Source organism: Belonocnema kinseyi, chromosome 4 (assembly GCF_010883055.1).
Source record: "Belonocnema kinseyi isolate 2016_QV_RU_SX_M_011 chromosome 4, B_treatae_v1, whole genome shotgun sequence".
NCBI lineage: Eukaryota > Metazoa > Arthropoda > Insecta > Hymenoptera > Cynipidae > Belonocnema > Belonocnema kinseyi.
Window position 1 is genome coordinate 11,572,859 of NC_046660.1, and position 13,789 is coordinate 11,586,647.

The 13,789-nt window shown below is 30.7% G+C and overlaps 1 protein-coding gene across 2 annotated transcripts in view; it reads right to left on the minus strand.

Annotated features, from left to right (window-relative positions):
• Positions 1 to 2,653: 2,653 nt before the first annotated feature.
• Positions 2,654 to 13,789, minus strand: part of LOC117171336 (sodium-independent sulfate anion transporter) — an 89,439-nt gene continuing 78,303 nt past the window's right edge. For both annotated transcript variants that reach the window (XM_033358560.1, XM_033358561.1), the window contains exons 5-11: positions 12,113 to 12,333; positions 11,684 to 11,855; positions 7,815 to 7,979; positions 7,295 to 7,456; positions 5,069 to 5,209; positions 4,843 to 4,988; positions 2,654 to 4,741 (exon numbers count right to left, since the gene is read on the minus strand). In XM_033358560.1, coding sequence (XP_033214451.1) covers positions 4,367 to 4,741; positions 4,843 to 4,988; positions 5,069 to 5,209; positions 7,295 to 7,456; positions 7,815 to 7,979; positions 11,684 to 11,855; positions 12,113 to 12,333 — 1,382 coding nt within the window. In that variant the 3' untranslated portion in view covers positions 2,654 to 4,366. The remainder of the gene's footprint in view (positions 4,742 to 4,842; positions 4,989 to 5,068; positions 5,210 to 7,294; positions 7,457 to 7,814; positions 7,980 to 11,683; positions 11,856 to 12,112; positions 12,334 to 13,789) is intronic.

A 13,789-nucleotide genomic window follows, 5' to 3' on the forward strand; every position in this document is an offset into this window, starting at 1 on the left:
AATTTTTGAAAACACTTTTTTCAGAATTTGAAAATTCTATGAACGGATATTTATACTATTAAAAAGAAACAAAAAATTTATCCTTACGACTTTTTTCGATAAAAAGAAAATTCTTAGAGTTATAGCGTTTTCAAAATTGTTTAAATTAACCTAAAATCAAAATTTTAAGCCAAAAAACGTACGATATGAAAAAAATTCAAGAGAAGAAAAACATTTATTTTTAAAAGACCTACAAGATTATCATGACAAATTTTTTAATTCTCTTGAAAAATCAAAAATTCAAATTTTGATTGCACAAAAAAAATAATGAAAAATAAAAAATTTCATTTTGTAGACAAACTATGTAGGAAACGAGAAAAGAAGAATCAACAAAAATTGTTATTCGAAAAAATATCTACAATTTGGTTAAGAATCACTTCTTTATAGGACGCGTACCTTTTGTTTTATTCGTGAAAAATAACTTTGAAAAAAAATAAAATAAAAAAAATGTGTGGAAAAACAACGAAAATTACGAGAAAAAAATTCAACAAAACCTGTTTACAAATGGCTGTCGGAAAACGAGCGCGCAGCGCGAGTGTCACGATGAAAATGCGTACGTCAAAGCCTACAGAACTTTGAGAAACTTAATCTTTGACTATACTTAATTAAGTAGACAATTCAGAATATGAAGACGCATATAAATACTGCCATCTCAAAGAGATCTTTTTGATAAAGTTTTTTTCAAGCATTCCAAATGCAAAGAATAAATATCCGAGCGCGAAGCGCGAGATTGAACCGTCGCGCTCCCTAGAAGCGCTCAAACTTGCGAGCGAAGCGAGCCGCGCGCGTAGCGCGCGATGAGGATGTGCCCGCGAGGCGGGCAGATTTTTTCTTGAAAAATTATCTTTTTTTCCAGAAATAATTTTAATTTTAATTTTGATGATATCAGCCCTTTTCCGTCTATAAAGCGCGGATAAAGCTCTACTTTTTACTCCCTAGGGAGTAAAAAGTGACATCAAAAGTGAATAATGAATATTATAAATTTATAGGAGCTCGCATTTTACGACAATCGGCCCACTCACCGTAAGAACTGTAAGGAAATTTGTATTACAAATAATATAATTTTGCGGTAATGTTTTGAAAGTTACCATATTTACCTGTAAAATTTTCAAAATAATTTCCCCAAAAATTAAGAAATTACGGGAAATTTATAAAAATGTTTCAAATTTAAATTTGGGTAATTTATTGTAAATTATCATATTTACCTGTGAAATTTCAATAAACGACTAAAAATTTCCATAAATTTTTATAATTTTCCGGAAATTTATAGACATTTTTAAATTGAATTTTGAGCAATTCAGAGTAAATTACCATAAATTACTTGTAATATTACCATAAATTACAAATTCAAATTCAAATTGAATTTTGGGTTATTTATGGGAAGTTACCATATTTACCTGTAAAATTTTCATAAATTTCCGGAAATTTATAGAAATTTTTTAATTGTATGTTGGGCAATTCCTGATAAGTTACCATTAATAACCAAAAAATGTCATAAATTTCCGGAAATTTATAAAAATGTTTAAAATTGACATTTTGGTAATTTATGGTAATTTGTCATATTTACCAGTAAAATTAAGATGAAATAAAAATTTTCCATAAATTTCCGGAAATGTACAGACATTTTTTTATTGAATTTTTTGCAATTTATGGTAATTTACCAGAAATTGCCCTTAAAATTACCAAATATCATGCTGCCTTTTATTTAAAATTTAATATGGTCTGAAATCATGACTGTATTTCAAAAATATTTGAAATCATCCATTTGTTATAAAAAATATCGTATGCGCATGTATCGTATGTGAGATCAGCGCCACCTAGGGGACGTAGCAAGAACTATTGTCTACAGCAACGACCTCCCTCCCCCCTCTCACCTTAATTTGTACGTTATGTTAACTTCTCTTCCTGAAATAAATACACGAATAATAATAACCAATAAAACAAACCAAAAATTGAACAAAATAAAATCTATCATCGATCAAATGTAATAAAATGTTTAAGTTTGTTGCAATCGATCTATCATAGAAAGATTCCAACAGACTTTAACGTTTGATTGTTCGTTCAATCAGAACGATTCCAACAGACTTTAACATTTTATTGCATTTGATCGATTTGGTTCCACTTGTACTTTTTTGTTATCGGTGAAAATCCATTGTGAATCCAAGTTCATCACGCAAAAAAAATATAATTCTTGCAGCTACAGTGAACTTGAGCAAACGTGAGCAGACGATAGAACTTCTATCGTCTGCTCAAGTTCATTTCGAATTCTGAATTCACACGAGCGCCACCTAGGTGACGTAGCAATTACTGTAATCCGTTCACCACTTTTCTATGGGAGTGGGCACACCGTGGTTCGGCTGAATGAGGGGAAGCTGTTTAGTGGGGGTACCGCACGCAGGTAGCTGAGGCGGAATTTTAATCTGCCCGAAAATGCAGTGAAGCCTGTTATCTACACAATTAAAACAAAATTTGTTTGCCTAAAAACGATTTCAAAGATTTTAGGTCCTGATTCCCCTTATCTCCAAATTTTGATTTAAAAATGGTAAACAAAGGCTAAGAAATTAAATTTTTGGAAAAAGGTGGAGGGATTCGTGATCGAATAACGAAATCTGTGTAAACCTGGTAATATCATTTATAAATATATTAATATTAACGTTTATAACATGATGGTGGGAAGCGGGTCCCTCTGTCTCTTAAACTCTTTTATCCTTCAACTATTACACTCTCATAATAATCACAGGAACTACAATATTGCTTTCTATTTCTCTTAAGTTTAAGGCTCTCGTGTTCTGTTTTCTTTCACTGCAGAGAATATTTTTCACGAAATATTTGCAAATGGCAGAATTTGCAAGACTTGTGTATAATACATCGTATATTATTTCTCTTTTGTTTCTTAAAAAATTATCACAGTATTTTTCAAAAACTTATAATCTATACACACGCGCACTGCCAAAGTGAAGCAACAAAAGCTTTTTTCATCCTACTTAAACTTTACTCATTCCTGCGATATTATTAATTTTTAGACAACAGTTTTCAGTCAAAATATTATTGACGAAGTACAATTTTATTTTCAATATTTACAATATTGATTTCAAATGTAATTATAAAGCTTTGTTCTAAATTTGAGTGAAGCTCTTAAAGATGCTTTGTCAATTTTTTCCCTCCAAGTTTCAAAAACCTAATTCTAAATTATTAAGTGAAGTAAGTACTCTAATTTCATTATTTAATCTTCAGTGAACTAAATTCAGGCTTCCAGTAGTGATGTGTGATCGAAAAAGTAAAAAAAGTGGACCTAATTTCTAGGAAAAAAATCTTTTCGTATGAATTTCTTCAATGATAAATGAATTTTAAGTATAAGGCTATGTTTATTTCGAAAAGTTTTTTTAAAAATATTAAAATTCTCTAGGTCCACTAAATATATGTACTCCAATTTACAAATATCAATTACTACTGGTTAATAAGTACCTGGATAACAAATATGTTTTCTTTATAGAACTACAATGATTTATTTTTTCGCTCGGCAGTATCATTCAAAAATACTGTTTCCGGTGTATATTAATTAAACTTTCATGCGACGACTAAACTCATCTACATACTTAAATGTAAACTAGTCTCGCGAGAGAAAAGGCTTTAATTAAAGCTTATGTTTAAAAATCCTGTACGTGTATTCGAATACACGACAGGAGATTCAAACAAAGTCCAGTCGCCTTTTTTCTCACGTATTGGCACCAAGAATCGAGGTAAACGCAAATGTTTTGCGTTCGTAAGAGTTCTCTGAATTCCAAGAGTAATATACAGTTCTTCGATTTGGTTCTGATCGAACAATTTTTCGGAGAATTTTCTATCCGTTGTAAAAACTGTCTGCACGTATGCTTGTACCAAAGTAGTAGAGCTATACTACTCCAACCCCACTTAACGACCGAGTAAGCTTATATTCTATGCTGAGTTACCGCCCGTCGGTATGAACCTCGGTCGATAATGCAGATTACTGATAAACCTTTTCGTCTATCACCTCCTCACTTATCTCCTCCTCCTCCTGATCCTCTTCCTTATCTATCTCGCGCCAGTCCATATCCCTGTCAAGAATCTGAATTATTGACTCATGGCAACACCGAATATCGGTAAAACATCATGGAACAGAACCTTCCTTGGTCGCTAAGTGGTCTTGTACCTTCTTTGCTATACTACTTACCAACTTTACAATATTTTCCTTTATCGGAGTTTGCGAGATTTCTGCGAATAGCTTTCAACTTTGGAAAGTCTTAAAAAATGAGGGTAGTTATTTCCTCAATTTGGATCATTATTAATGAAAAATCAGAAAGATCTTTCACGCCAATGGGATATCCTGCTTGATTTGCTTGAAATAGCCCCTCTGCTTGAGAAGGTCGTCGAGTGCATCTCTGGTGTAATAAACGACAAAGTCTGTAGGGGCAACACCTTCAAAAACAGCACAAACTGAAGGTTTTAAATTGTAGAAGAACAACGGCTGGCCTCTGGCAGCAAAGTCTTTCGTCAAACTTTCAATTACTTTGGCTGCTGTGAAATCTGCTCCGTAGATGTGCGAACAGTCGATAACGACTGGTGTCAGGACGTTTCCACCACGAAGGCTGTATTTTGTAACAAGATTTCGAACGTAGTCCACGGAGGGGAAAATCAAACATCTATCTGGAGTCAGCATCAAGTACTCGATTTCACAACCACTCTGAAAAAATCAGGTATTTTATAGAGCTACTGTATATCTTACTAGTGAAATATAAGTAAAAATGATTTTCATTAATCTATTTCTAATCATCTTTAACTAACCTTGAGTGTTTCCATAGATATTTTCGGCCTGGCTGCGTGATAAAGAATAAAAAGAACGTTCATGCCAACACCGAGGAGAATTCCTACTTCCAATTGTAAAACTAGGCAGGCGATAAAAGTACCAAGTCCTGGTATTAAGTCGGATTCTGGTGAAAAAAAGTCAAGTCAGCATTAAACTTTAGAAAATGTTGTATCAATCTGATTAAATTTGCGTGATCTCACGTACTTTTTGTTCTCCACATGGGTCGGACGACCTTCACTTCTACCATAAAAATTACAGCAGCGATGATGATTGCTGCTAAAGTTGCTCTTGGAATATAGTAGAAATAAGGTGTCAGGAACATTAGAGCTAATATAACTAGAAGACCTGAGAACATCCAAAAAATCAGTCAAAAATCAGTTCATCCTGGTTTTTCTTATTATTATGGTATTTTTATTTACAGAGAACTAGAGGCGACAAACTTCAAGCAAAGAACAAAAACAATCGATGGAGGAATAAAAATAAAAAGGAATCTACTAGTCTTTCAGTTTAAGTGAAATCAAACACTGCAATACGCCCAGATAACGATTCTAGCGCACCACGTGCGCATGACGCAGGCACGCCGTGCATATTTTGACACACGACGTGCGTTCAGATCAGCAAGCAGATGTAGCGTCCATGGAGGCGCATATGTCAGGCATGTCGTGTAACGCACGTGCATGCGCGCATGACGCAAGCACTTCGTGCGCGTGCATAGAGGGTTTAAAAATGGCTTATTTATAATAAAATAAAGTGCGAAAAAGATTTGAATTGGAAGTATTATTTCAGTAATGGAAAATTATGACTTATTTAATAGTGAAACGGAACCAATTACCGCGGAGGATCCAATCTCCTGAGGTCAAAGATAAAGAATTTACTTTTTAAGTTAGGTTTTCCTTTTATCAATACAAAAATTAGATGCATAAAATTTTTAGTTAGAAGATATCAAGAGTTTCTGCAAGAAATGGTTCCCCTTAAGAAATTCGTTCAGTTACTCTATTAAATATGTCATAATTTTCCATTTCCGAAATAAAACTTTCAAATTCAATCTTTTTCGTACTTTATTTTATCATAAATAAACAATTTTAACCTCTTCTCTCGCGCAGAGGATACTAACCTATTTAATATTCTTGGGTCGAATGCAAGATCAGTATAAATCTCCGTTGACTTTACAAATTCGACAAAAGCGTCAAACCGCCGAACTGGCTTTACTTTAGAGTCGTTAGACTTTAGAGAACAAGCACTACAAAGTCCGTCAGTGATGGCAATGTGGCCGCCATCAGCTAGTGCGCTTGCGTTAGAGTCGCGCTTACCTGTTCCGCAGTTGGCGCTGAATTCAAAATGGGTAATACAAAGAATCCTTTTTATTAAATAAATAGTAATTACAAAATGAATAATTGAATATTCATTATTTTGCCTGAAGTTTCAATTGTTTGTTAAAAATTCGTTTTTATTTTTAACTAAAAATTAATTTTTTAGCTGAAATTGTAACTATTTCATTTTTATCTTAAATTTTGCTTTTTTTGTTTAAAATTAAACTACTTGGTTGAAAATTTTCTTTTTGTGTTTCGATTTCATACATTTTATTTAATTAATAAGTTCTTACATGCTTTTAAATGAATTTGTATCTTCCTATTTTAGTGTCATTTTTTAACTTCTTTTAATTTTATGTTTAAATAAATATATTGTTATATTGGACAAAGTAATGTTTTTAACTCTCTTCTTCGTATTTTTTTGAATTCCAAATTTCGAACACTTTTTGATGGATAATAATGATAAATTTATATTTACTTTAGCAGATTTATAACTGTCTTCACAGTGCACGCACGTATGCTTCGGTTAGTTCGCAATTCCGTCACGAGGTGATTGTACACATGCTGACCTTGGCGACGCATTGTGCATGCACTCAAGGCGCATCCACAAAATGCTCTTAGATGTGGTGCATTCTTGCAAGCATTTCGTGCGCGAAACGTGCGCGCACGAAATGTTATCTGGATGGTATGTTGTAAAATGATCCATACTTTGTTATTATTTTGTCTAGTGGGATAAACGAAGAACCGCGAACACAATGTTATTGCCAAGGATTCGGGCATGTAGCGAAAAACTCTTTGAGCTATTGTTCTCTATTTTTATTATTAAACAAAATAAAAAAAATTTATCGAAACACCGGCTCTGCTTACTACTTCGAGATATGGTTATTTAGATAAGGTATGAAAAAAATTAGACAAAAATATTTAACCGGGCGGCCTCAAAATTCAGAACCAATTGCCATTCTGATAAAGGGCCCTAATAGTTTTTTGTAGGTGAAGTAAAAGAGACGGAAAAGCGCTGGGACGAAATTATAAAGGTTTCCTACGGAACACTAAAAACGCCAAATTTTGTTTGCTAATTGTGTAAATTTCCAAATCTATGAATCTTTGAATTGATATTTACCTGTATAGAGTCCGCCGAGAGGAGTTCTTACACCCGAAGCGTTGTTGACAGCACTTCTGCTCAGTGAGCCAGATCCTGGGAATGCTTGCACAAAAGAGTTTCCTATATTCGCCATTCCAATCGCTAACAATTCCTGAGTTGCATCCACCGACTTTCCATTAGCTACAATTTGAAAATAACAATTTAATCAATTTGGTTAGAGACTTAGAAGCATTCCATCTTCTATAGTTCTAAAGTCAGTGGATTGTCGAACTTTCACCATGAATAATAATTAGTAGCGACAAAACGTAAATTTGTACAAAGTACAAATGAAAAATTTTACAATTTCTGAATGAAAAATTTTTCCTGGTGGAAAATTAAACCTTTTTTGTTGCAAGTTCGTTTTTTTTAAAGTTAGAAATTTAAAACGTTTGAAATTGAATTTATTATCTCATATTAATTTTTGTAAAAGATTCTCCTATTTTTGTGAAAACTCTCCTTATTTCCCAAGTTTTTAGAAAAATAATAAATGTTTTCTTACCAAAAGCTTTGCAAATGGCCACGTCCTCCATCAGAGATATAAGAGGCAGAACTAGGATGCCACTTCCTAAATTGGAGCACATCTCCATGAAGGAAATTGTGGTGTTGCCCTTAGTGAAGCCAAAAGGTGGAGGTTGGACAGTTGGCATGCCACCGGGAATATCACCTTAGGAAGAAAAATTAATTAATTTATCAAAATTTACAACATTTTCATTTATTTACAACTCTCTTCGTCAATTAAATGAAAGGAAAATTTAAGGGAAAAGTCCAAAATATGAAAATGGATGGGAGAAATGTAAAAAAAAAGATGGAAATAAAGATAGAAGAAATAAAAAGAGTTTTTGAGGGCACAGAAAAAGAAATTAGTAAAGGAAGGGGTAGAAGTGGATAAGGCGAGGAGTGTAAAGAAAAGAAGGAAGTAAGCAAGGAATTAAGAAAATGAAGAAAAGGAAAAAGTAGTGAAGAGAATAGGAGGGAAAAAAGTATACTGCGGGACATGTGATAAGGAGAATATGGTAACGTTTTTAGTACGTTTCCAGATAATAAATGTTTTTTTTTAAATCCAACTTTTTGGTTGAGATTTCTTGAATTTTATTAAAAATTCGTCTTATTTGTTGTAGATTAATATTTTCTTTTAAAATTCATCTTTTTTTGTTAAAAATTTAACTTTATGATTGAGATTTTATGAATTTAATTGAAAATTCGTCTTTTTTGATACTAAATTTATCTTTTTGTTTGAAAATTAATCTTATTTAGTTGAAAATTCCACTTTTTGGTTGAGAATTCTTAAAATTTGTTAAAAAATCGGGTTTTTTCGGTAGAAATTTAATATTTTTGTTTAAAAATTCATTTTTGTTTCATTTGAAAATTCAGCGATTTGTTGAGAATACTTGAATTTTGTTAGAAAAAAATTTAGGAACAAAAATAACCTCTTTGTGTAAAAATGAATTTTTTTAGTTAGAAATTTAACCAGTAGATTTTGAAGTTAAACTACTTTTAAAAAAAATTCTTTCTTTCTTAGAAATTCAACAGTTTGGTTGAGAATTCTTAAATTTCATTAAAAATTTGTCTTTATTGGTAGAAAATTAATCTTTTTGTTTAAAAATTCATATTTTTAGTCAAAAATTAATTTTTGTCGCAAAAAACTCAACAACTAGGCTTTAAAGTTAAACTACTTTCTTACAAATTGAAAAATTTTCTTATTTTAAAAAAATACAACTTATTGGTTGAGAATTCTTGTATTTTATTGAAAATCATCTTTTTTATTAGTAAATTTATCTTTTTCTTTAAAAAATAATCTTTTTTATTTTAAAATTCAACATTTTGGTTCAAATCAGAACTACTGAGTATTATTAAAAATTCGTCTTGTTTGGTAGTAAATTAATCTTTTTGTTTAAAAAATCATATTTTTTTAGTTCAAAATTCAACTTGTTGGTTGAGAGTTCTTGAATTTATTTAAAAATGCGTTTTTTGTAGTAAATTAATATTTATGTTTAAGAATTCATTTTTTAGTTGAAAATTCAACTTTTTAGTTAATAATTCTTGAATTTTTTTTAAATTCCTTTTTTTTTGGTAGAAAATTAATTTTTTTTGGTTAAAAATTCAACAACTAAGTTTTAAAGTTAAACCACTTTCATAAAAAGTAAAAAAATGTACTTCTTTCTTTCTTAAAAATTCAACTTTTTGGTTGATAAATTCTTAAATTTGAATAAAAACTCGTCTTTTTTATAGAAAATTAATCTTTTTGGTTAAAAAATTAATCTATTTAGTTAAAAAATAATCTTTTTTGTGAAAAATTCAAAAACTAGGCTTTAAAGTAAAACTACTTTCTTAAAAATTAAAAAATGTTTATTTTTTAAAAATACAACCTTTTGTTTGAGAATTCTTGTATTGTATTGAAAATCATCTTTTTTGGACGTAAATTAATATTTTTGTTTAAAAATTCATCTTATTTAGTTGAAAATTCAACTTTTTGGTTCAGAATTCCTCAAATTTGTTTTAAAAAGGGGGTTTTAGATAGAAATTTAATATTTTTGTTTAAAAATTTATGTTTTTTTATTTGAAAATTTAACTTGTTGGTCGAGAATTCTTGAATTTTGTTAGAAAAAAATTTTAGGTACAAAATTAACCTTTTTGTGTATGAATGCATCTTTTTGGTTAAAAATTCAACAACTAGGCTTTAAAGTTAAACTACTTTCTTACAAATTAAAAAAATTGGTTGTCTTTTAATAATTCTACTTTTTGTTTGACAATTCTTGTATTTGACTGGAAATCTTCTTGTTTGGTTGCTAATGGTTCTTTTTTTAGTAGAAATTCAACTTTTTGTTAAAATTGAACTATTTAGTTAAAAATTCGCTTTCTTTTTGTTGAAAATTAATCAAGTTTATTTAAAAACTCATCTTTTGGGTTGACAGTTCTTGTATTTTGTTGGAAATTTATCTTTTTTGGCATAAAATTAACATTTTCAAATAAAAATGTCGTATTTCTTATTTAATAATTGAACTGTTTTGTATAAAAAATGAGTCCTTTTTTTGACATTTCAATAATTTAGTTTAAAAAATCAAATATTTGGTAGAAAATTATTATTCTTTTATAATTGAAAATTATTATTTTTTTCATCAAAAGTTTATCAATTCTATTTTTTTATTATTTTTATTTATATTTTTTTCAGATTACAATAGAATTTTTGTTTTTATTTATTCGTTGTGGTTCAAGTTTAGTGGTTGGATTCTGGTTTTTTTAACAGGAATTTGCATTAATTTGATTATTTGACGTTAAATAGGATTTTAATTTGGATTTTAATCTAATTTAAATTCCTTAAATGTGAATTCCATTTTTGGTTACAAATTTTCATTCCTTATTTTATGGTTATACCTAAAGGCAGCTGTCAATGAGGGGGGGGGGGGTGAATTGTTCAAAATGGGTTTTATAAATGGGTTTTATGGATGATCCCTATAGAGGAAAGGTAAGAAAGGAGTAAAAAATAATAGCAAAAGAGACGAGGAAGAGGATGTAACGAGGGAAGAATAATGTAAGATGGAAAGGCACCTGTTATATACGAAATTCAGAAGTCTAGAAATATGGTGGAGTAACTAAAAGAATGAGCAAAGAATACCGAGAGGAGAGGAATGACCAGTGTAACTGACTTATATGAAAGTTTAAAGATAGAAGTTGAGGAAAAGATAGATAGAGGATTGACAAAATTGCGATTATAGAATAGCAGAAGTAATAAAGCAGATATGAACAATGAGAAAAAGACGGTTTAAAAAGATAGGAGAAGGAGAGAGAAGAAACGTAAATGGATAAATTAAACATTATGGGAAAGAGAATGTGAAAGTTCGAGAGGAAAGGGAACAGAGTGATCAAAAACACGTTAGAAGAAGTTTTTAGGGATAGATACCCGAGGTAGGACTGGAGTATACCAAAAATTAGAGAAAATAGAGAGCAGAAAAGAGTTGATACAAAAATAGAGTATGGTTGCGGAATGAAAATATAATAAACGGTACAAGATGATAAATAAAGAAAGGAGTAGCAAAGTATTGAGGAAAGGGATAGAAAAAGAGTTAAGGGAAAGGATCCATTGGGAAAAGAACAGCAGGAAGTGCCAAATCTAAATGAAGAGGAAACATCGGATGAATAGAAGAGGTGCAGTAGAGAAATTGAAGATAGATTAGGCTGTTAGAGAATGTGGTGAAGATTTTAGGGGAGGAAGGATTGGGAAAGGAGTAGGTGAAAGAATTTTAGGGGGCTATAGAGGAACGAATAAAATAGGATATACGAGATAATATCTTTGATAAGAGTGAATGTGAAAGGTCGTAAGGTGGAGGTGGAAAGGAAATAAAGGAGAAAGGAGACGTAAAAAAAACATACCAATTAAGTGGATTGGAGAATTATCTGAAAAGCAGTAGCCTAAGACACCGCAAATGATGACGAGTAAGGCATTTCTCGAAGTGCCGGTGAGCCATATAATTTTGTTGATGACTTTTTGCTTCGTCGTTCGAAGTTCCTCTTCTTTGGGGCCTATACTGAAGGAAGTTATCATCTGCAAAGGAATTTCAAAACATCCCGTTATCATTCTGTGGAGAAATTTAAATATAAGTTACCTTGTCTAGAGTTAGATGTGAGTTCTTAAACTAAGAGGATCTGTTGAGTGTGAAAGTCGACTGAGAGAGTTTTTGTGAGATAGGAACGGAATTGGATCAAACTTGTTTCCATATAAAACTTGGAATTTTTTTTATCAATTTTACATTGCAGTTAAGTTGAATTTGTAATTGATATAAATTGTGGAGATTTTCTTACCCTGAGAATAAGTAAGAGGCCAATACAGGCAACACCAAGTGTAGCATCCCAGGCTGAAGTATCTGAGATTTTTCCGGCGATGCTGGTCCACATTTGGACAAAAGTTGATCCTTTCGCGGATATTCCTAAAATGTCTTTTATTTGTGACGAGACAATTATTAGGGCTACAGCAGACGTAAATCCCGAACTAACGGGACCTGATACAAAGTCGATCAAAAAACCTAAAAAGAAGAAATTATATATTTTTATTTCCTATCTAGCAAGCATAGAATGCTAAATAAGTACACAGGCCGTCAAGATTTTGGCCCAGAAAGCAGAATATACATTTCCGAAGTTTTTTGTATGCTGAAACCGAATCTGAGGTCCAAATTTCTCAGTTTGCTCTGGTTTCCGAGATATCCTACCCTAAAAGTGCAAAAACAGCAATTTTTGCACATTTTGAAATTTTTATGTTTGTGAGTTTACCTCTGTTAAGGCAAAAATCTATGTTTTTGCACTTTTAGGTTTTAAGTTATTTTGGATTGTTTATAATTTGAATAATATAATTTTGAAGATTCAAAATTAAGATTTCTTTAATTTACTATAATAATTAAAAAGCATTTTGATTATATGTGAATTCTTTTGAATTCACTTGAATTCTGTTGAATTTTGAAATTCCATGCATTTTAAAATTTTTATTATAATTCTGAGAACTCCCTGTATTCCAAGTACTATAAAGAATGCAAAGAATTCAGAAACAGTATTTAGGGATTTCAGAGAATTCCGGAAATTCTATGATTACAGACAATTTAAAGAATTTCACGAATTAAGAATATTCAAAGAATTTAGGATTTTCAAGGGATTTAAAGAATTCAAGGAATTTTAGAAAAGTAGAATATTTCACGAATTCAGGGAATTCAGAATTTTAGGGGTCTCACAGAATTTATGAGAATTATGAAATTGAAGGTATTTAATAATTTCAGGGAATTCATCAAATTTCAGTGTTCCAGAATATTTTGAGAATTTACGGAATTTCAGGAGTCAAGAATATTAAAAAATTGAGAATATTTCGGGATTTCAGGAAATTCAGTGAATTCAAAATATATAAGTAATTCAGAAAAAGCTATTTTAAGAAAAACAGAGAATTCCAATAATTAAAAAAAAATCAGGATATTTAGGAAACATAGAGAATTGAAGGATTTTAGAGAATTCAATGATTTTTGAGAATTCAAGAATTTCAAAGAATTTCAGGAATTGAGAATATTTAAATATTCCAGGAAATGCAGAATATTTAAGAACTTCGCGGAATTCCGAATATTTAAGAAATTCGGATAAATCAAGGATTTTATAGAATTCAAGGAATTCGGGGATTTGATGGCATTCCAATAAATAAAGGGATTTTACACCATTAAGAGCAAAGAATTAAAGGAATTGAAGAAATCTGAGAATTTTAAGAATTAAAGGAATCAACAGAATTCAAGGAATTAAAGGGATTAAAGGGATTAGAGGAATTGAAATAATTCAATCAATTTAAAGAACTCAAGCAATTCAAGGAATTCAAGCAATTCAAAGAATTCAAAGAACTCAAAAAATTTTAAAAATTCAAAGAATTCAAGGAATTCTGGAAAATTCAAGAAATAAAGAGAATTCAAAGAATTCAAGAAATTCAAGGAATTTAAATAATGTAAGGTATTAAAA